This window comes from Clinocottus analis, unplaced genomic scaffold, assembly GCF_023055335.1.
Source record: "Clinocottus analis isolate CAN_PGR_092001 unplaced genomic scaffold, fCliAna1.0.p SCAF_2, whole genome shotgun sequence".
NCBI lineage: Eukaryota > Metazoa > Chordata > Actinopteri > Perciformes > Cottidae > Clinocottus > Clinocottus analis.
Window position 1 is genome coordinate 12,769,123 of NW_027175931.1, and position 24,153 is coordinate 12,793,275.

General features: G+C 41.4%; 1 protein-coding gene across 3 annotated transcripts in view; it reads left to right on the forward strand.

Moving 5' to 3' along the window:
• The first annotated feature begins 3,405 nt into the window (after window positions 1-3,405).
• The window catches only part of gdpd4a (glycerophosphodiester phosphodiesterase domain containing 4a), a 39,196-nt gene continuing 18,448 nt past the window's right edge, over window positions 3,406-24,153 (forward strand). For 2 of the 3 annotated variants that reach the window (XM_068585166.1, XM_068585168.1), the window contains exons 1-4: window positions 3,406-3,651; window positions 21,184-21,381; window positions 22,068-22,173; window positions 22,626-22,729. In XM_068585166.1, coding sequence (XP_068441267.1) covers window positions 21,320-21,381; window positions 22,068-22,173; window positions 22,626-22,729 — 272 coding nt within the window. In that variant the 5' untranslated portion in view covers window positions 3,406-3,651; window positions 21,184-21,319. Of the gene's footprint in view, window positions 3,652-4,723; window positions 4,889-21,183; window positions 21,382-22,067; window positions 22,174-22,625; window positions 22,730-24,153 lie in introns of those variants that run through there. The other variant, XM_068585167.1, reaches the window with a different exon arrangement.

Sequence of the window (24,153 nt, forward strand, 5' to 3'; positions counted from 1 at the left end):
TTAACTGGGGTGTTATGAGTATGAGTTTTATAAGTATCATGCGTTTCTTGAGTATCATGAATATCCTGAGTTTAAGTTTCATGAGTATAATGAGTATCATGAGTATGAGTATTATGAATATCATGAGTATCCTGAGTATCATGAGTATGAGTATCATGAGTATCATGAGTGTCATGGGTATGAGTATCATGAGTATGAGTATCATGGATATGAGTATCATGAGTATCACAAGTATGAGCATCATGAGTAGCATGAGTATGAGTATCATGAGTATCACAGATATGAGTATCATGAGTATGAGCATCATGAGTATCATGCGTTTCATGAGTATCATGAATATCATGAGTATGAGCATCATGAGTATCATGAGTATGAGTTTCATAAGTGTCATGAGTTTCATGAGTATCATGAATCTCATGAGTATCACGAGTATCATGAATATCATGAGTATCATGAGTTTCACGAGTATCATGAATATCATGAGTATCATGAATATCATGAGTATCATGAGTATCATGAGTATGAGTTTCATGAGTATCATGAATATCATGAGTATCATGAGTTTCATGAGTATCATAAGTATGAGTATCATGAGTTTTTTTAGTATCATGAGTTTTTTTAGTATCATGAGTTTCATGAGTATCATGAGCAGTGGTGGAGGAAGTACTGAAGTTTAGTACTTAAGTAAAAGTACAAGTACCCAGGAAAATGAAAGTAAAAGTACTACATCAACAATCCTACTTAAGTAAAAGTACTTACTTTTAAATTTACTTTAAGTATTAAAAGTAAAAGTACTCACCCAATGGGTTGTCTCTCAATGTTTAGGGCTGTAAATGCAGATATAGCTACTGGTAAAACTTATGCCTCTACAGAAGTCACTACTAGGAATAATTATAAGCAACCAAATTAAATATATATACTAATTTAAAAAAAGTCAGGGACATTAACATAGACAGGAAAGGCACTGAAACCTCCACGAGTCATTCTTGGGGGCTTAGAAATCGAACATGTTTTTTAAATGGGGCCAAAGGTGGCTCATATCTGAGGGCTCAGATGAGGCTGACTCGGGATCCATGTTGTCTGTCCAATCCCTGATTACGTCTGTGATTGACGTATCACAAATACGTTGATTATACGCGTATGCGTTGCTTATACGCGTAGTTAGTTTAGTTTTATTGTTTATTACAAATACGTTAATAATCGTGTGTTTGTGTTTTTGTTTTCTTGCTTTCTCGATGAATTTAAGCATATTTAAATTTCTAAACTCTGCTGAGGATAGAAAAGCGGCGGTGTGAGGCCGGTCATGGGGCCGGTCTGAAGATCGCTTGGCCGGAGATGCCGGTAACATCAATGTATTTGTGATTGGAGACAGGGTTGAAATAGGTCAGATGGTCACACAGACCGGCGAGCCCGCAGCAAACAGGTAGCTAACTGTAGCGTAGCTCGGATCCTACGACACGGACCGGTGTGATTGTTGGGCCGCGTTGTATTCTGGGAGAGCACTGCCCCTCCTGCGGTGTGTGTGTGTGTGTGTGTGTGTGTGCGCGTGTATGTGTGGGTGGGGGAGCGCGTGTGTTTCTGTTACGGTTCTGAACGCAATCCATATTTTTGTGTCTGCAACATTTTAGCGAAACTGTGTTTATAAAATGTAACGAATAACAACACATATTGTAGAAATGTAGTGGAGTAAAAGTACTGATAATAGCTGCAAAATGTAACGGAGTAAAAGTAAAAAGTATGCACCATTATTTTTACTTAAGTAAAGTACAGATACGTAAATTTACTTAAATACAGTAACAAAGTAAAAATATTTTGTTACATTCCATCACTGATAATGAGTATCATGAGTTTCATGAGTTTCATGAGTTTCATGAGTATCATGAGTTTCTTGAGTTTCATGAGTATCATGAGTGTGTATTCCCCGCTTTGTCTTCCCGTCACAGCCTTTTCAACAAGGAAAATCTGAATTCTGAAAGACACGCTTACAGCCGACAGCCGACGGCGTCTTAATGTGCTCTCAGAGAAATATACTGTAGCTGTCCTTCAAAAGAACAAGATCCAGACTGAAACATCGATAGTAGTGATTCATTCTTTATTTCTTTATATCTGGAACGACGCTTCTGTCCGTATAGCTTAAAGTCTCTGAATGTTTTCAGGACACGACGTCTGACAACAGTGTGTGTGTGTGTGTGTGAGTGTGTGAGACAGAGAGAGAGAGAGAGAGAGAGAGAGAGAGAGAGAGAGAGTGTGTGTGTGTGTGTGTGTGTGTGCCATCTCTTCTTGTTTGCAAAGTGAACAACAGATGTCTTTTTACTGTCTGTCAACACTCATGTAGTGCAATATAGCTATTGTGTGTGTGTGTGTGTGTGTGTGTGTGTGTGGAGTGGGACGGGGAGGGGGGAGGGTACAGGTTGCCATACGGTTCCGTTACCGTGGCGACCCATGCCTTATTGACCAGATTCAACGTATTATGATTAAAGGTGTACCGAGTCGCTATGGCAACGCTCTGCGTAAGAGTAAAGAGAAGGCCCCGGTGACTCAGTGTGTGTGTGTGTGTGTGCGTGTGTGTGTGTGTATGTGTGCATGTGCTTCTGGATCCACATCAATGCTGCATTAATGTGTAATAACTGCTGTAGATGTTTCCACCCCAGCTTGGACTTCTTCTCACCCAACTTGTTTTTAATTTTTCTTTGGACAATCCTTTTTAATAGTGTGTGTATGTATATTTTATGTTGCGTGATGTCTTGAGCTACTTGGACCCTAAATTTCACTTCGGTGATCAATAAAGTAATTATCTATCCATCTATCGTGTTGGCAACAGTGCGTCATATTCTATAGGATCATTTTGCAGCTGACCCAAAAGGCTTTTTAAAGAGTTCATTGAGCTGAAGAAGTATTGCCAAGTCACAATGAAAACGTTCCTTTAAAAGTAAATAACAGTGTTTCGCCAATTAAAATGTAACAGGAACAATAATAACTGTATTATACATTTATAACAGTTTGAGGTCAACACTGGGGTCACTGAGAGAGAGAGAGAGAGAGAGAGAGAGAGAGAGAGAGAGAGAGAGAGAGAGAGAGAGAGAGAGAGAGAGAGAGAGAGAGAATGAAAGGAAACATTCATGCTAGCAAAAACCAGCATGTCTAAAAAAATATTTGAACTTAAAAGAGGCTTACAGGAGATTGTTGGAAACCAGTCACTCTAATGGTGCAGCTGGTAAAGGTGGAGCTAATTTACTTCATGGCACCGTGTAGCTTAACCTTCAATAAAACAGTAGCGCGCCTCTGTGACGTAAGCAACAGGTGAGTCGAAGCCCCTCGCAGATGCCTCGTGCCTGCAGCCCCCCTCCCCTCCTCCCACCTCCCCCCCTCGCCTCCTCCAGCCGGAGCGCGTGCTGGTACTGAACATCCCCGTGTCCTCCTCACTCACGCAGGCGGCGCAGCAACACACGGGAGCTCGAGAAGCTGCCCTGCTGCGCGAGACTGTACACTGCAGCAGCACAACACGGCTCCTCGCGCCGTACGGAGGAGAGAGAGAGAGCAAGAGAGAGTGAGAGCGAGAGAGAGAGAGCGAGAGAGAGAGAGAGAGAGAGAGAGAGAGAGGCGCGTGCGGAGGTAACCGGACAAGCCGAGCAGCACACAGAGAGCCTTCAGGTAAGAACATGTCCTCCTCGGTGTGTTTGAGCGACCTTTACGGGCTGACTGTCGGTATCAGGCAAACAGTCGTTTTAATGTGACATGCGGTTATTGGACAGCACCAACGTCTCAGTGAGATGGAGCCACTTCAGGATCCCTCTGGCGCATTACTTCTCTTGGTCGTTTCTCTCACAGATGTTGTCAACATCGGGTCTTTTTCAGTTGAAATGGCTTTTTTCCCTTCTTGTTAATCGGTGTGCCATATCAACTTAAAGTTTACAATGTAAATACCAAGAGGGTCTTTCCTTTTATTCCATCCATGTTGCAACCTGTATAGCAATATTTAAGAGACGTTTGTGTCCTTTAATCGTGATTTAATAATTATATATGAGTGTGCTGTACATGAAAGCTGCCATCTGCGTGAAAACATATATACTCATCAGCAATATACTTTAATGTGCAATATATGTGATTGGAATCATTTACATTGCCTTTTTATGGCTCTCAATGGCTCGCAACATGGTGAAGGTTGCTTGCAGCTAACAATGCTAACAGTGCTTAAAGTGCTAACAGTTCTAACAGTGCTAATAGTGCTAACAGCTCAGACAACAGCAACAGTGCTGGCCAGAACTAGCACTGCTTACACCTGAGGGGAAACCGGAGGTCGGGTATTCGCTCCCTTGTCGATGTCTTGATTTATTCCCTCCGTAAACATTGTAGTTTATGGTCTCAATCTCTAGTTTTAAGTCTTCTTCAATACAGCAAGAAGTTAATTTCGTAAATAATGGTCAATTTATACAGAAATAGACCCCTGATCTCGGAATTACGAGAACTTTTCTCGTAATCACGAGATCATGATCTCGTGATTACGAGATCCTGATCTTTTCTCGTAATTACGAGATCTAGACGTTTATTTACGACTGTGGCTTTGTTACGTTTTGCCATGTGACGTCGTAACCGTGACAACAGAAAAGCTGACATGGCTGACATGCATGATTAAGTGGTTGTTATGCTAGCGTACAGGTGGCGTAGCTAACAAGGAGACTGACGATTGTTGATGAAGCAGCAAAACATATGTTTTTCCAGGAAACCGAGGAAATGCCTGAGCAAACGTTGCCTGACAATGGTTTATGGGATTTTCTTTGAAAGCGAGGTGTTGCAGAGGAAAACATTGACCGAATGCAACAAGACAGACGTCTTCTAGACCGTCCCGTTGCCTCAGCTGTACTCCTGGAGGATCTAGGATTTTTAACAGGTGCCGCACAGTTCTTTGAGTCACTACCAAACCAGATTGGATGCATTTTAAATGCATGGATTTGTATCCATGAAGCATCCCGTGTTGGTTCAACTACTCCTGCAGAAACAGAGCGACATCCAGCACGTCAGATTGTTCAGGCTTTCCACCTAAACACGCCTTGAGATGCCAGCGCAGTGTTGACATACTAAATGTAATACCATCCTCATTTTTCAGAAACATCAGTATTTTCAAGTGTCTCAAACCGAGAAGGTATTGTAGCGACCCTATACAGGTATCTGTTGGGGGGGACGTTTGGGCAGGGGTCTCTCTCTCTCTGGCTCTCTGGCTCTCTGGCTCTCTCTTTCTCTCTCTCTCTCTCTCTCTCTGGCCAATCACAGGAAAGCAACATCCTTTTGGTGGGGTTTGTGGCCTGTGATTGGTGGAGCAGGGGGAGAGGCGGGTGGTTTCAGAGGTAGTATGTGTGTTGTGGTTTGCTGTAGGTGTAATATGGGGAAAGCTTCGTGAGCTATCATTAGCAAAGAGCCCCGTTACAGTAACAGTGATTGTGTGAACCTTGGTGAAATAAACCAACAAGTAAATGACACCAACGTCTGCGAGTCTTCCTGCCGTGGACGTTACAGTATTAATAGCAGATAACTGCAATAGCACCATCATTGCCACTGAGAGAGGATTTGCAGATGTTTCCTTTTTCTTTATCTTATCTCGTAATTACGAGAAAAGATTGCGTAATTACGAGATCAGGATCTCGTAATTACGAGAAAAGATCTCGTAATTACGAGAAAAAGGTTGTTTGTTTTTTTTATCCAGTGAATGCCATGCGCTTCCTTAAATTTAGGGTCAACCAGACCATAAAGCAGGGTATGCTTTAGGGCAGACTTACTGTGATTGACAGGTCTCCACCAGAGCCGTAACATTAGCCAATTATAGGCAGTAGGGTGGGTCTTATTTGATGGTGGGGGTTTTAAAATAAAAAGGTTGCCTCAGATTGCCCACCTCTGCTTACTGGTGTTAATGTGTTTTTAATCTCTTGATTTAAGTTGCTGACGGCTACCTCAACCTTCTGGGAAGTGTTAATTTTTATATTAAAAATGAACGTTGAATAATTTTAAAAACATTTTTTTTAAATCATGACTATCGTCATTGTCCATATTATTGCGCTTTGTGTTACATGAGGTTTGCAGTTGTCGATTTCAAGCACTTTGTCTGTTCTCTCAGGACCTTCTCCTGAGGTCTTGGTTAGACACAGGCCGCAGGAAGTGGCTCAGCAGTTGTCACACACTGTTCGTTTGACCCATTTGTATTGGGCTCCAACTGCACTTCTCCACAGTTGATTTAGTGACACCGGTGGGATCGATCGCGTTCCCCCCATCTGCGTCTACTGAGCGGTGAATCCCGTCTGTCAGCCCGCCTCATTGTTAACCTTTTAGATCAATAAAGACCAATAGGCGCCCGCACACTTGACGGAACCTCTGCTGTCCACTCAACGAGGAGCGTCACATATGCGCGTTCATCACCTTGCAAGCCAAGGCCAGTTCATGGTGTTACAGCTGTGTGAGGGATACAAAAAGACCCTAACATTCATGCGGCGTGTGTGCACATCATTTACTCACACCGGCCCACAGATAACACATCATCGGATAAGCCAGAAAAAGTGGCTGATGGGATATGGCACTCATTTGTTCTTTGGTTGAAAGTGAAATCCATGAGGAAAAAAGAAAAGGAGAAAAATGAACAAACTTCAGCTAAATATATGTATTATACAATTAGCACCACCAGGTAAAATCACAGGATTCCAGAAAGTAACTACTTTACAATTTTCAAGAACTTGACTCGACTGATACCCTTTTATGGTATACTTCTACTTCACTGAATCTCAGAGGGAAATGTTGGACTTTATACTCCATGACAGTTATTTGATACATTTAGTTAATTACTTTACAGGTTTAATCATTCTCTATAATAAAGTGTGATATAGTTGTATCATTGATTAAGCTACCCCGATGAAGTAGTTAAAGTTAACCCCACATAGACCAGCTGCAACATTAATCTATCAATGATTAGAAACCAGTCATGGGCCATTCTGCATTGTGATTGTTTTTTAATTTTGGTCCTTTAAGTTAAACTTGATGCTGATACTTTTACAATATTGAATACAGCACTTTAACTTGTACCCTGTGTTTCTGCTACTTCTACCCGATCTAATCTGATCCAAGTATACTTCTTTCACCGCCGCAGGATTCCGGTGTCTGAAATATTTCTGGAATGATTAGTCTCGGTTTTGCAACCCTGTCTGGCTCGTGATCCTCTTAAGTCCCGCGGCTCTTCGGGGTTTCTGAGTGTTGTGTTGTGTTCGGGGACTGGTTTTTATGTCCCCATTCACATTTGCACCTGCAAGCCAGGTAATTTGCATTCTGCTGTCTGATGAGCACAATTGCATTGCGTGTGGGTGTGTTTGTGCTCGAAGGTTGCCCTAGATAGTTTGCAATTGGACTGTATGGTACCACTCGGGAGCAGACGTCATATTAACGCACACACAGACGGCAGGGGAGGGTCGTGATGCAACAGCTTCTCTCCAGCTCGGCAGCCGACTGATACTAAAGCTGCCCACCTCCCCGTCAGAGGAGCTAGTGTTCTCCTTCTGCTGAACCTCTCTGTGTATTTCAGTGCTGCTCCATCATTTAAGTGTCCGGCACGGTGGCAGGTTAAACTATCAGCTTCTGTCATATATGCTTTGTGTTTCTTCGTCGGATTCAAAACTGTTTTTGAAACTCAACCTGCAACTTTGTTGCCTTGAAAGTAAAAATATTCAGTCACTGCAGAATTAAAGATTAATCTGCAGATTATTTTCCTGGTTAATTGATGAATCGTTTAGTGGATAAAATAGTGAAAAATGATCAAGACATTGGACCAGTGGTTGCAGTTCAGCAGCAGGTGCAGCGGTGGCTTCATCCCTTAATGCACAGTGACAGTACCATCGCCATTGGCCACCAATGACAAACTGCCTTTGTGAGAGTTGATGCTGTCTTGATGCTTTTTATCCTCCTGAAAGCTGAACAACTTCCAGAAAGACGTGTTCTTAAAGAACAGCAGTGTTTGTTGCTTATGGGAATATTGCAATCAGCAAAACCATAAAACACTTGTTGAAAAGAGAGATTAGTCTCCAACGTCTGCACCTCGGCAGCTTGAATCGATCGTCTGGCCAAAGGCACGCAGTCTCCCCATCTGTCCGGGGAATGAAATCCACCAACCAACGGTCTGACCTTTCAGCGACTGACAGTCAATGGGTTTGATTTTTATTTATTTTCTTATCATTGTTTTCTTCACTACAATAGTAAGTTCATGTTGCGCAAATTAAATGTAAATGAGGATTGTTTTAAAGTATTTTTAGTCTTGTTTTAATCTTCTGTTCAAGTTAATTAAATCTGCTTTATTACTGTTACCAAATATTCCCACAGGCTGACAGAAATCCCAGCCGAGCAGTAACAGCGATTAAATGGCCCTCCGATATGGGCGATTTCTCTCTCACCGAGGCTGTTTTCGTGGCTGTGTTGATGACAACATCTAGTGAGTGGTTTAATGAACAAATCAATATGTTTGGTTGGTTTATCATTAATCTGCCTTGACTCATTAACATAATTTCCTCCTCATATCATGGTGTCTGCTGTCTGGTTTGAGTTAAGATGGAGAGAAAAAACTGATGCCAGAAGAGGACAAGCTGTTTATTATTGAGAAATCCTGACTGGACTGAAAATAAAATAAGTATTTGTTATATATTTATGTGCGTGTAGATGAAGAAGCTAAACAGCAGCCATCATGGTTCTGAGGTGAAGCTCAACACACTCTCACTCCCAACAAGTCTTGGACGTGTCAGGGACAGAGTGGCACTTACCACTTGTTACATGCAATAGTGTCTTGAAAGAAAAGTGTTGACAACAAAAGAACTTGGTCAGGTTTAGGAAAAGATCATAGTTTGGGTTTAAGTAAGTTTGTTTATACATTATTGGTACGGCTGTACCTCATGGAGAGCGGTCATCCTGAAACACAAGCTATCCGCTCCATCTCTGGTCTCCACATAGTTTCATGTTGAAGCGTCCTTGAGCAAGACACTGAACCCTTAGCTGATCCCTGGGTCCCACACAGACACCTCAATCCTTAATTATTAAGGATGGGGTAGAATGCAGAGACCAACAAATGAATGTAATATAAGTTTAATATTTCCCCACTATTAAAGGATTATTAAGTTATGTAACTTATATCCGCTGTGTTTGTTTAGTACGTATGTTACGCAACACACCTGCGGTAAAATAACTCAAGGTTGACTTGGTTTCACATGGGACACAACCAGTGTCTCCTGTCTCTCTATTGGACCGATAGACATTATATAAGAAGAGGACATAGTTGTCGGGGCAAACGCGTTGTTTGCGGACTGCTTTTTTTGAAGCATCGAGTTTGGCATTTTGGTAAGGTTTATATTTGCAACCAATGGAGTCTCCCCCTGGTCGGTAGAAAGAATGCAAGTTTAAGACTCACAACTCACACAATGGCTTCACAATGTTGCCTGGTTTGAGCCCAACGCCTCCCTAAGACGACCTGCTCGCTCGGTATACTACTATTATCTTTACACTACTATTATTTCTACTATTATCTTTACACTACTATTATCTTTTTACTACTATTATCTTTATACTACTATTATCCTTACACTACAATTATCTTTACACTACTATTATCTTTTTACTACTATTATCTTTACACTACTCTATTCTATGGATGACGCAGATGGGTGTATATTGGAGTTCGGTAAAAGCTCGGTGCATCTCATGCTGACTCGGTGTGTCAGTGTCAGACGCCGATCAGTAGGTTTTATCTTCGAGTTTGACCTACTTCTATTTCTTATGTGTATATTTTGCAATTTACTCAATTTTAGTCAACTTAAACCTATGAGGTCGCTGTTGAAGAAAGATTGTCACAGCACACGTCCACTTCCTGCTTTCTGACATAAATCTAATCAGAAATCTAGTGGGTTATGCACGCTTGGTTGAGATATGTGTTTTCACTCTTTTGTACACAAAGAAGGACTATACTGTTGCCCTTTCACATGAGCCCAGGCCTGGTGAGTGTTGTTGTTGGTCTCTGTGGTGTGATGTGTGGTACAGTGAGTTAACAGCAGACAGCGGATTGGTGGGATACAGAGGGCTGCATTGTTTCATGCATACTGTCTCCCCTGCTCTCGATCCTGCTGTCCATCTAATATTTATCAAAATACATCCACCCATCCATTTATATATTGTACCTCCACGTTGTCTGCACAGTTAGTGAAGACACATTTTCTCCTGCAATGTTTTGTGTTTTTCTACATTATCTCTCACACTGAACACACACTTGCATTGCGCAGGCGGCCTCCAACACGGTGCATTCAGTGTTCAGCTCTGAGATTGTTTTAGTCGTCACCAGCAGCCCTCTCTCAGCTTTACATCCCATTCAGCTCCAGGATCTGCTGCTGGCTACGTAAAGAGAGTTGCGTGTTTGGCCCAAATAGTTCCTCTGTACATTTACATCTAGTTTGTGGTATTTGGCGTGCAAGGCGGTAAAGCTTTATTTATCCACATTAACTATGACTCAACAATATACTTCCATCATATATTTCCTTCTTCCTTATACTACCCTAATCTTTATACTTTCTATACTACCTTAATCTTTATATTCTTTATAGTGCACTCAGCTTTATACTCTCTGTATATTATTCTAATCTTTATATTGTCTTTATACTACTTTAATCTTGATATTACTCTAATATTTATACTTTACTGTACTTTGTATGCTCTCATTATATTATTCTAATCACATTATTATTTTTTTATCTCTATTCTATCCACTATTTATATACAATGTATCTTCATCCACTGCACATGACATTTTACTCAACAGTATATTTCCAATGTCTTTAGAATTCACACATTCACTGACCTGCTCCACCACCAGACATCTAACAGTCATACCCGAGGGGATCATGAAAGCTTAATCTAATCTTATGTGCATAATCACATCCTGAAGCCACAGTGGTGCAGCTCCACAGGAGCAGCAGGGATTAAGTGCCTGCTTTAAAGGGCACTCCAAAAAACTCTCTGGGGACTGGAACCAGTAACAAGCCGCTGCTGTCAGTGTTGGAGGAAGAACTAGTTTGCAAACGGAAGTTGCTAAAGGGCCAGTTTATCTGACCACTGCCAATAAATATAAGCATGTATGTATACGAGCTTCTCCTTCTGACGTGTATTGGCTTGTTGTTTTGCATCTGTCCTGGTTTAATCTAATAAACAGAGCCTGCATGTTTGTATTTTCATAGCAGTCTAATAATTCATAGTGTTCAATTTCCACGAGGGTGTCTCACATGTTGTGTTCGTCTTTGTTGAAGATTGTGGTTTTGTTCTGTGAGCAGACATTATATTGTGTAGGTTTGTTTGTGTCCAGTGGATTTGACGAGCATCCAAAATGGTCTCTCTCTTACAAATATACAGTGGACACTTTCTTAAGTACACCTGTATAATCTATTGCAATAAAATACAACTGTTCTGCCATGTAGTACACAAAAAAAGACTTAGTTTTTGTTATATTGTTGAAAATATGTAAATGTAATTAGATTTATAGTGTATAGGTAATTGTTAAAGGTGTTGCACAGGACTATATTATACTTTGAGATGTTTATATATATTTTTTAAACACACAAGAGGGTGGCAAAGTGTTCTCAACATAAAGCAACGCAATGCTATCACTAAGACCTCAATGCTGAAACATATCGCTTAAATAACACAAAAGAAGAACAACTCAACATTATCAGCATCAACAGTTGTACATGTGTACCGAATAAAGGGCCCAGTGAGTGTAGAACTGACACATTTCTGGCCTGGATGACGATGCCATGGAGATCAGTGAGGTTTAGCTTCTTTCATTTTGAGGAATCTGCACCGAGAACCGTCTTCTGCAAAATTACCTGCTAACTTTTCCTTTTTTCGAAGTAACCATGGACGCACGACTCCAATCTCTGGATCACATCTAAACACGATGACTATGAGGAGAGATTAGAAGTCATAAGAACGGTCTTTTTGTTTCTTGAGCAGTGAAATAAATCCCACTGCTTTCATGTCAGGGTGTTACAATCGTGTGACCTTGCGTAAGCCTCATTGCTCCATGTGGATAGGTGCAATATTTCCAGCTGCACTTGGCCCTGTCGGGTTATATTTTTAATTCTTTGGCAGGAACACGAGGCAGTCGGACGTAATGTGAAATATGACGGCTCGCTAACCTGTTCTCTACCCGCGGCCTCAGTCGGTTCTCCACATCACCTGGAGATGAAGATGCGGGACCTTGTGACACCGCCTGTCTCTATGGCTACAGCTGTGGTCACACCCACAATAGCAGTTGTTTTAGGTGAGGCAGTGTTGCTACAGGTGCCATTAAGAAGATTTTTCTCAACCTTTGTGGCCAGTCCTGCTTACTGTTGGTGTTTTTCAGGTTGTGAACTGCTGAGTGGGCTGTTTGAGGCCAGATGTTATGGTATAAGCTGACTCTTAAGATCAACTTTCAAATCTCTCAAAAAATAAACATGTATAAATATTCTTTCCAGACTAAGATAAATCAGGCCTGAATGGTTCCTTCCCTTCAAGATGAATCCTCCCTCTTTAACTGCTGGAGTCAAACAGGTTGTTATGTTACATGAGCGAATACAGGAGTCTCAGGCCTCACTGCTTCGTTTCACCTGGAGGAACCTTTACCTGACTGGTACCATGTCCTACCAAGGATGTTCCAGGTGTGTTTTCCTGCCGGGATGCTGTGAAGATCAGACATGCCCACCTGTACGAGCCGAGCAGCACAGTTGACGGCTTCAATGGCCACATCACATCTGGCTAGAATCGAACATATACCAGCCTCTGAAGTTTAAACATGTTCTGGTAAAACATCTTTGTTAACCAAGAAGGATGGATGGATAGATAAATAGATGGATCAAAAGATTGATAGGGGATAATGGATAGATGATGGATGAATGATGGATAAATGGAGATATATTTGAATGGATAGATAAATGGACAGACAGATGACGGACAGATGGGTAGAAACATGGACGTGTGGATAATGGATGGTCCTGCCCCCTGCCATGGATCGTGGCTGTCTGGAGCAAAACATTGAATGAATGGGTAGATGAACGTATAGATGGATAGATAGATAGTTGTACGTATAGATGGATGGATGGATAGATAGACATTTAGATGGACGGATGAATGAATGGATGTAGAGATGGAATAATAAATAGATAGATGGAGAATAGATGGGTGGATAGACCTCATTAATATTCTTTGTTGTATTTGACCCAAATATTGTCAATTCCTTGATCTCAGCAGAGAAGAGAGGTGCACTTGAACACTTTCTCATTCATAAGTCTTTTGGGGGAAAGTATAACATGGTTTTTTGAATCTGGAGCAGTTGTGAAACACATCCTTTTCTTGTTTTCCTTTCAGTAGAGATAAGATACGATACGCTAAGATAATTCTTTATTAGTCCCGCAGTGGGGAAATTGCATAATTACCTCAAAAGAGACAGTAGTGAAATGAAACATGTAATACATATAAGTAAACTAATAAAACAGTACAAATAATCCACAATAGCACTATTATATATACAAACTGAATATTTAATTATTTTAAAATGCCTTTGTACTGCACCAGTGTTTGAAGTGACTAAAAGAGATGGTATACCTTTAGTATGTGGCCTGCTGTTTTGAAGCCTTAAGTTCACGCTCATGCTGTCACACCTCGGTTCTCCCGCTCCTCTGATTCCTTTCATTGCTCGTCTCCCTGACAGATTCAATATGACTCCATCTTCCTTTAAGCCAGTCTCCTCTCACGGGGCTGTTCTAAAAAGAAATTCAGTGGGATGATATGAAATTAAACTTTGTAATTTGCCTCAAATGAAATCCAATTGGGCTCCAGACATGACTTGCTGTTCAATTTTGACAAAGGCTTTATTTTTTTAATTTTTGCCATTGCCGTTTTGTTGTTTTGCAACCAGAAGTGGCAAGACATGGTGCAGCAAATTACTACCGAACACTGAATGAGACATTTTTACGTGAATAAAATGTTACAATTAACTCTCATGAACTAAAAACAAAGGTGACAGACAAAAACACAGACAACTCTCTGACCGGGCCACACCGTGGCAGGGCCCTGTCAACCACCAGGTAGACACACCCTCAAGCATTTGCCTCTAAATGGGACTATCATTTACTAAATTAACATAATGCCGTATGGAAGAAGACTTGAAACTAGAGATTAAGACATAAACTCATAATGAATCAAGTGAGAAGTAGAGGCATTTTCTCCGATGAGAAATCTACGTACATGAGCTATGGTCAGACTTATTTTTGCAAGCGTAGGAGTTGTCCCTACTGACCAAGTAGAGAGAATGAAAGTTAAGACACTTTAGGTTTAGGACGGTAAAAATTTAGAGCTATGTTGCATCTTGTTACTAAAATATGCAAATGTTATCAACCAGGGATTATTTTGCGTTCTGTCACTTGTTGTGTACGATGACTTTCTGTTGTTTCTGCGGACCTTGCACACTGACTGTCCCGCAGGAACTTATGAGATTTTATTTTATCTTGTACTATTATTATACCAATTAAAAGAAGTCCATTAAATGTTTTTCAAAATGATTGTATTATTCATGAACTGGATCACATAAATCACATGATAGTTTGATTCAAGTTCAAGTCAGGTAATTGTAAAGGTGGGTGTATGGTTTTTTTTTTCTTGCTAAAATAATCAGTATAGCAATAATCAGTTCCACCTCAAATTAATTTTTCAGTCCAAACCCCAAAGACCGTTTGCTTGATTTTCAAAATTGTTGTTGATTGATTTTCTGTTGAGTGACTAATTGATTCAGCTCTAAAATGTTCCAACAGTAACAAATAAATGAAGCTGTGCTCAACGCTTACTGTTTCAATGGACTTTGACTTGGCTCAGTGGTGTTGAATGACAAAGACAAATGGGGAATAGAGCTCAAATCTTGTGAAATATTGGATTTAGAAAGTTTAGAAACACCTCTGTGTTTGTGATTGTAGCACCGCACAGGAGTGGTCTGCATATCGACACTAGTCCTTTAATCTCTCCTCATTACACATGAAGTAAAGCCCGCTGGAGATGTTGTCGAGGGCGTTCCGGCAATACTGTGTGTCTGATATCTTTGCTCCGGGGTTTCAAGTGTCTGTCAGGTTATGATCAGTTAAATGTATTTGTGTGCAGTCTTGTTTAGAGATGCACTCAGAAAGAGGCACATATGGCGGGCTTCCTGTCCCCCCGTTGGCGGAGGATGTCCCAGGATCCGTGAGCTACTGTGCCCGTCTGAGTCAGACTCTAACCTGCGTCATGTCGCTCACGTGGCACCGGAGAGGTTCAGTGGTTACAGCTGTTGACTCACAGCCTCAATGACCCGGGCTGCGGTATGTTTCTGATGCTCTGTTGTGTTTTAGTGATTACACAGGGTTTCCCACTGCATATGATAGCAGGGGCACATTGCCTCTCCTGAAAAAAAGACTGCCACCACTCTCTTTTAAAATAGATGAAATCCAACATTGACCTTCACAGAAGGCGGCATATGTACGCGAGATGAGATACTTTACGCTTCTTACGTAACGTTGTTACGCTCATGGTGTAACGTTACGTAAGCGATAATGTTTTTCATAACCTTAACCACATAGTTTTGTAGCTTATACCAAACCAACATCGTCGGCCATGTGGCATTGTGCGTTTCTTCAGGCGTGACACAGGGCTGGTATGAAACATATTTTTGCTGATACGTACAATGCCAACATTTTTCTGACGACTGGGTCGAAGTGATCACATTGTCAGAAACAATACATCTTCTCTGGCTTCTGTTTGGGACCGTAACGTGTTGTTTTAACGTGTTGTTTTCACACCGTCTTGGGTTCGGCTCTTCCATCATACAAATAACAGAGCAGAGGAGCAGTGCATGAGCTGGAAGGGAAGTTTGCCAAATTCAGGACCATTTTATTCGCCAATGAACTGTGTCAGCTGGCCAAGGAACATTCCATTGCACTTTCAGTGCTGATTCAATGTAAGGTGTCCCCTATAAATACACAAACGTATAAATAGAAAAGTGTGCCGACAGCTGACCTGAGCCGACTTTGGCTCGCTCTCAGTGAAGAGCTGACCCAATGAAGTGCTGTCCAGCCATGAAGTTTGATGTCCTTCTGCTTGAGCACTGGCCCATCTCCAGAGAGTAAAAGGAGCGCTGACAGATGGAGATGGGGTTGAAAAACCCAGATCAAGACAATTGGCTGAAAGAAGCAAAGTGAAACAAGGAAGTTGGGAAAACAGACAGATTGACACAGAATGAAGGGGTAGATGCAAAAATTAAAGAGAGAGGAACTTCTATGCATGCTTTTGAACTGCAGACTTCTCCTGTGATATCTTGTTTTGGTTTTTCTGTGTCCTCACATCATGAACAGCCGGGTTTTTAAAATCTCCTCATCCTAAATTTAAGATATACCTCAGGAGTCCTCGTGAGGTCAAGCTTGAGTCCAAAAGTATGATTTATAAGGCAGTGACAATAAAGATGTACAAAAGGGGAACACTATCATCAGCTGCCATAAGCAGTGGGGGTGGGTTGAGAGACACTGGCTCTAAAATACACAAAAATCCAAATTCAACCGGGCCGGAGGGACGTTTTTAAGGTCCAGTTGTCCTTCAATCAGCTTGACTTTTACAACATGAAATACAGACAAAAAACTCCTCCTGACTTTTCCTAACTTGTCAATGTCAAAACTGTTGTGAGCAAAAGATAAGGATGTGAACAGTAGTGAGTATCTCTGCTGTGATTTAAAACAAAACAGGCTCAGTGACAAAACGTCTGTCGAGATTTCCAGCTTCTCCGCGGTCATCTTTAGCGCCACATCACGATACGCTGCACTTATTACACGGTCAGAGGGAGCAGGAGGAGGATGGGTGGTTGACATTAAATATCCAAGTGGACAAAGCATTTAATATGGAACTAATTCATATGATTACCACCATTGCAAAATGACCTGTCTTTAATTTTTAAGTGATAGTATTTTGCAAAATGTTTAAATATGGAAGTGTTAGGCGATTAATCAAATTAGATTCATCCTTAAATGTAAGCTCTTGATGCTTTTGAATCCTGTGTCTGTGACCAGGTTAGATCGTTTTTATGTTTTTAAGCACCATTTTAATATTTTTAAGATGTGCAGTATTGTTCCTGCTGCTTTTACTGCATTCTTTGCTTTTATGTAATGTTTTTATTGGGAACATTTTACCTAGAAGCGCATATTGGCATTTTAGTTCACTTTTAATCTTTGACAAGAATTTTAGAGAGGCCCTTATTTATTTCTGGAACATTTTTAGGCTGAAGAAGAGTGAGTTTAACAATCTTAGACAGTGGTGGGACCATGGTAAGATTGAGATTAGGCTCCTTTGCCAGCAACACACTTTCAACGTAAAACCGGCCCCTGGAGGAGAACAAGGAGGGGCAGGAGGCCAGGGAGATCTGCCTGACCAACATCAGGGCCAGACTCTCACTAGAGTTCTTCTTTTGCCAAAACATAGGAGACTTGGAGGCTTTTAAACAACGCCTTAAACGTTTTAAAAATATTGTTTGTTCTGTTGCTAATGAGAAATTGGTGTTTGCACAAGTTTTAATAAGATAAATAACGTGTCTTTTTTTTCTTTGACAAAACAATACAACCTGGGTTTTTAATGCATTAGCACTTTCTCTCTCTCTCTCTCTCTCTCTCTCTCTCTCTCTCTCTCTCTCTCTCTCTCTCTCTCTCTCTCTCTCTCTCTCTCTCTCTCTCATCCTGCCATGCGCTTTCTCTAAAACACACCCATCCACCATGACTGTGTGTAGGTTGTTGTGTAAAGAAGCCTCGTCTCACCCTGCAGGGTGTGTGGTTTAGTGCATCACGGCTTTGATGTCTCCCGATAGGGATTTCTCTCTCTCTGTCGTTCTGTCGTCTCCCTCTTTGTATTACTCCATCTGTCTCTTTCTTGTTTATTAGCCCACCTCCCTTCATCCTGTTCGCTGCAGTAATAATAACAGATCTGATGTCATCGTTGCCATGGCGGCCGTGTGATGACTCGGCTGGTTAAAGCGGCCTGCTTGTCTGGTGGCGGACGTCACGAATGAATGAATGAGTTGTTCTATACCAGAATAGAGCAGGAGGTCATTTATCTTACAAGATAAATCTCACAGTTACATGGATTTGGATCAAACTATATGCAAACAAGCCTATAATAAAAAGGTATATAGTATAAAGCAGAGTAGTCAGTCAAAACCCACTAAAACACATTCATACAAAAACATTGTCGCCTGTTTCGGCAACAATGAGGAAATTAGTGAGAACGTTTTAAAGACTCCCGCCGTCAGTAGAAACAATGGGCTTGGAGCTGTCGGGCTGGCAATATATCCTGATATGAGAGCAAACAGCAACTGAGATTTTGGATTCTCGTCTTATGGTTTTAACAGTTGTCTTTTCTGTTTTTTAAGGATGCAATACAGTTAAGTGACGCAATCTCCCTAACATACGAGACTGTTCTAGTAACTATATCCACATCACTAAAGATAATCATTAACATATTGCGTTGTGGAACTATTTTGTAAAAGCTCTAATAGTCACAAATTAATTTCATGGGATTTGTCAACAATCGGAAGACCGTAGTGAAATAACACCATCCTTCTGCTTTTAGACACACAGGGAATAACCAAACAGAATAATTTACCAACAGGTTGCATACACACACACACACACACACACACACACACACACACACACATGTATTCAGGGAGAGTTAACTAAAAACACCTTCACCATTACTCCTAATCTTCTTCTCTGTAAGGATACATCCGGCGTCTTAGCACCAAACCAGTTCACAGTCTGGTCAATGGAGTATTTATAAAGCAGAGTGTGTGTTAAGCTGCTGCGCTGACCTCTTTGTTCTTAACTCCGGCACACGGTTTAACAGCTCTTGTTGGACCTACGTTAATCAGATTTCGGGCACCTCTCGGTGTCTGGACTACATCAGGTTATCCGTAAGTAGAAGCACTGGCACGAAGAAGCTCAATGGTCTAACCTGGTCTGATATTTAGAGATGAAACAATGAATCGTTTGAGAGTTTGGCAGTTTGATAATTGTTCGTTTAAAGTTACCTGTCAAGCAATCGGTCCAAAATAGTCTTGTTCCAGCTTCTCAAATGCTACTTTTAGCTTGATATGGTTACCTACGTGAAGCAGGTTGTGTTTTCTATTCCATGCGTTTGTTTGTCAGTAGGATTACAGAATTACTAGTGGCCCAATCTCTTTGCTTGGTGGAACGATGTAGCATGGCACAAGAAAAACACAACACACGTTGGAGCGGATCTGAATTACACAAATCATTTTTTCACTTTCATGAACATTGCAAGTCAGAACTTGAGGCCTCAGAAGAGGTCAGACTTTTTGATAAAAGTGGAACAAATCTGGGATTATTTTTGATGAGACGTTGATTTAATTGTTGCACAGTTTAGTGGCGTAGTGCAACAAACAAGCTTGTTTTGGATTAAACTGCTTGTATATATTCTAAACTATATTGATGTAATGTGATAGCCAAGACGGCTGTTACACGCATGGGTCTGCCTTGCTGACTTCTCTATGAGGAGCCGTGTGGCTGTGGCGTTTGGTTCAGTGGAGCAGTGGCTGTAGAGCTGTTGCTGGTTCGGCTAGTTTGCTGGCTGATTTCTTTCAAGATTCAAGACTCAAGATGTTGTCACTGTCATATGCACAGATAACAGACAGTTATTCTATACAATGAAAAGCTTTTTTTGCTCGGTCCTCCTAACACAGAATTACAATAAACTTAAGGTTAAAAAAAGAAATCTTTTTTTTTTTTAAAAATAAGGCACAAAATATAAAAGATATAACAGTATTGCAGAAAAATATGATAATAGTATTGCTATGATAAATATGATAACATATTATAATAGTTTTGCTATAATAAACATAATGCAATGTGATGATAGTATTGCTATGATAAATATGATGAAGTATGTATCATTGTACATACAGTTCAGTGATGTGTGTCTGTGGGAATGGTGAGGCTGCGGATAGAAACTGTTTGTCAGTCTCGTGGTTCTGGCCTTCAGACTCCTGTAGTGTCTGCCTGATGGCGGGAGAAGAAGAGTCTGTGCTGTGTTGTGCCCCTGATGATGTGGTGCTCTCCTGGTTACTCTGCTGGAGTAAATGTTTTGGAAAGAAGGGAAGGCTGCTCCTAAGATGTCCTCTGCAGTTTTTATCACACGCTGGAGTGCCTTCCTGACCTGCAGTGCAGTTTCCATCCCACACTGGGATTGAGCTGGTAATGACACTCTCCACTATGCATCTGTAGAAGTTGCTGGGAATTTTGGATGGCATGCGAAATTTCCTTAGCCTTTTGAGGAAAGACAGTCGCTTCTGGGCCTTTTTAATGTCCTGCAGTGTGTTGTGAGACCAGGTGAGGTCCTTGCTGATCTGCGTTCTGAGGAATTTAAAGGTTTTCACCTTTTCCACCTCTGTCACAGTCCCACCTATGCAAAGTGGTGTGTGCTGCACCCTCTTCCTCCTTGGATTGATAATCATCTCCTTGGCCTTGTCTGCGTTCAGGGAGAGATTATTATCTCAACACCAGGCCACAAGTTCCTCCACCTCTCTTCTCTACGCCGTCTCAACCCCACGAATGATCATATCAATGACCGTTGTATCATCTGCAAACTTGATGATGCTGGTGTTTTCCTGGGAGGCCACACAGTCATTTGTGAAGAGGGTGTACAGCAGGGGACCCAGTACACAGCCCTGGGGGGTCCCTGTGCTCACAGTTCATTTTACTGGTCTAGTTATACTCTTATTGGAGTTATGGAATAATGGATTAGTACAACCACACCATATAGGACTGGTAGTGTGTGTGTGTGTGTGTGTGTGTGTGTGTGTGTGTGTGTGTGTGTGTGTGTGTGTGTGTGTGTGAAATCACACAACTTGTGTCTTCACAATTTTATCAGATGTAGGTCAGTGTGTATTTCTGTGATAGTTTAAACAGGCCACAGGAGTAAAGCCCGGACTGCACACACACACACACACACACACACACACACACACACACACACACACACACACACACACACACACACACACAGTCTGCTGAGTCTAGTTTATCTATAAATGCATTTTAAATTGATTCACCCCTTCTTCTCTCCCTCCAGGTGAAGGTGGTGAATTTTCTTCTTTCTCCTATCTTCATCATCCTCTTCCTCCTTTTCCGCCTTCCTCCTCTCTCTCTTTCTCTCTCGCCCTCCCTCCCTTGCTCTGTGTCTGTGATGCCGGGCTGTGGGTGAGTGTATGCCTGTGACCAGACTGAAGCTGGGGAAGCTAAAGGTGGTGCGGCGGCAGCTGCTGCAGAGGTAGAAAACAACACACACCATCATGATGTCATACAGACAGGAAGAAGTCGTCATCAGTTTGTATCAGCGTTGTATCACGCTCCTTTCAAGACATTTGTGTGTGCACCAGTTATTTAAAATGGACTGGGAAAAAAACAGATGCATCACTGTGCTTCTGTACTGAGGGAGCCTAAACGCATCATCTTTTTAACATATGTCCTTATTTTTGTGACAATTTGATGTGACTTCTGAATGAATGAAATTTGGATGTAATCTGAATCATTGAACCAGGAGAGGCAGCCTACTTATTTTGCACATTTCATGTTTTACAAGCTGTGTGCTTCAAATAATCAAGGTCCTGATTTGGAACTATTCCCTCGATAAGCTTTACTTGAGAGCAACTGGAGGATTCAAAGACCTGAGGGAGCTCATTTCAGATCACACCCATCATGATACCTGACAGTTGACATCTGCTAAAGCTTCGAAGCTGCGACCTGAATGTTTAGCACGTTGTAACTTATAAAGCGCAACGAGATAGTTAGCCTGAGAGCTCAATAAATCTGGGTGATTTATCAGCTGAGGACCAGGTAAAAAATGGAACCTGCCATCTGAGACATTTTCCAGCAAAGTTTACTCGGTTTCTTCAGTTCTCTTCATCAATTCATTGTTTGTTTTTAATATTATGCTTTCCTGATTGACTGCATGAGGTATGAACACCAGCCGTTTGTCTCCTGCCTGGCCGGCCTCTACGGGTGCCAATGGAGACGATACCAGAGAGCCCGGGCCCAGCCTGGAGAGTGCTGCTGCAGCAAGGTACACACACACACACACACACACAAACACACACACACACACAATCTATGAGCAGTGAGTTGAGTTCGGTCGGTTTGCTGATCGAGCAGAGTATTGATTCCCCAGACAGATTTTCCGTCCGTCCGGCCTGCTGACTCCAACAGTCAGTTACTGCTTTTCCCTGAAAAATATGAGCACATATTCTTCACTCTGTCAGCTTCTATTGAAATATACTGCCTCCATATGCACTAGGCTAGGTAATATGATTACCTTTCTCTGTGGAAATGTGTAAGTATCAGGGAGTCCGATTATGACTAGAAATCATTTTACCATGAAAAAACTACTGGAGCAAAGGGTTAAAACCTACAGCAACATATTCAAATAAAGACTTTATCTTGGCAGAAGTGAATAGTTTAGTCACACCAAACATGACTCTTGACTTCTTTGTGTGTGTGTGTGTGTGTGTGTTACAGGTGGAGTGTGGCAGTTTTGGCCTCCTGATCCTCACCTTCTTCCTGAGTTTTTTGTTCCTCTATTTCTGGAGTGAAGCTCAAAACGATTACATCGACTTTGACTGGTGGGTAAACACGCAGCACATACAAGTTGGCACATGCATTCACACACACACACACACACACACACACGTGCACACACACGCACACACGGTCATGTTGGTTGGTGTGCTTTTTGCTTTGAAGAACATGTTGTTGTCATTGTGACGGGCACACAATTAAAACACTTTATTTATCACGAGGGAAATGGCTGTGCAGCAGTTGCAATGCAAAGTGAAAGACTAGAAAAAAAGAAAAGAAAACAGTAAGATGCAAATACAGTAAAAATACAAAATATATATATATAATGTCAAAATCAGGTATGTGTCATAAAGTATAGAAGTGATGGATGTGGAAATAAATATGTCTGTAGAGTATCAACAGTTTTAGACCTAAGGTAGTCATGTAGGAGTGCATTAATGTTGTTAATACACAACAATTGTGATTATGTCCATGACTTTAGTTATGGTCGATGGTCTTAGACATAAAGCAATGAATTAATAGAGTGTCAGGTCTGAGTGCTAAAACTAAGGAATGAGTCAGCATTTTTCCCCTTCTGGTTCCCTTGTCTCAAAGTCAGTGGGTTTCTTGAATGGGCTTGTTGGTTAGATGCCTGAGATAAGATCTGTGGTCAACACCAGCTTAAGATGTTAGCGTTTAGTTCTACGACGTGGGATACACCAGTAGAGACCCCTCCATGAGGGTTTTTAAAGCTTTAATCAATTGCATTTGTGCTTCAGAAATCATAAAAGTGGGGTTGATTTGAGAAGAGTATCTTGCTGAATGAAACATATAGGAATCATAAACCTGTGTTTGACACAGAGCTTATTTTCTGCAGTACAGTCGTCCCTTGTTATATCGCGGTTCATCTTTCGCGGACTCGCAGATTTTTTTTTTTGTTGCTTTTTTTTTAGTATGAACGCGCATTGTGTTCTGTGCCCTCATTAAAGCTAGGGGACTGTACTGTACACCCTTGTCAATCAATCTCCTCCATGCAGCGTCTCCTGTACAGGACAGAATACGTCCGGATCAAAAGTCAGCAGAGCGGCTCCCGAACAAAGAGGCACGGTCAGAAGACCTCATAGATTGATCATTAAAATGAAAGTTGTTAAACATGTTCAGGCTTATTTTTTTAAATCCGCGCAACTTTGAGAGTGTTTAAATAAGAGAGAAATGTGAGAAAATGTTAATGCCTGTCTGAGAAAAGTGTATAAAAGTTTGGGGTTAGGAGTTTTACGGCCTTAAAACATGCATAATAATGGTAAAAAAATAAAGCTCACTACGTCGCGGATTTCGTCTATCGCAGGTTGTTTTTGGAACGTATCCCCCGCGATAAACGAGGGACCACTGTACTCCAAAATCCAATTTGAAAATCTTTTTTTTTCCCGGTTGGCCGACCAATAATCGTCACCTGTGCAGCGCTCTCTTGGTCATCCGAGTCATAAATACA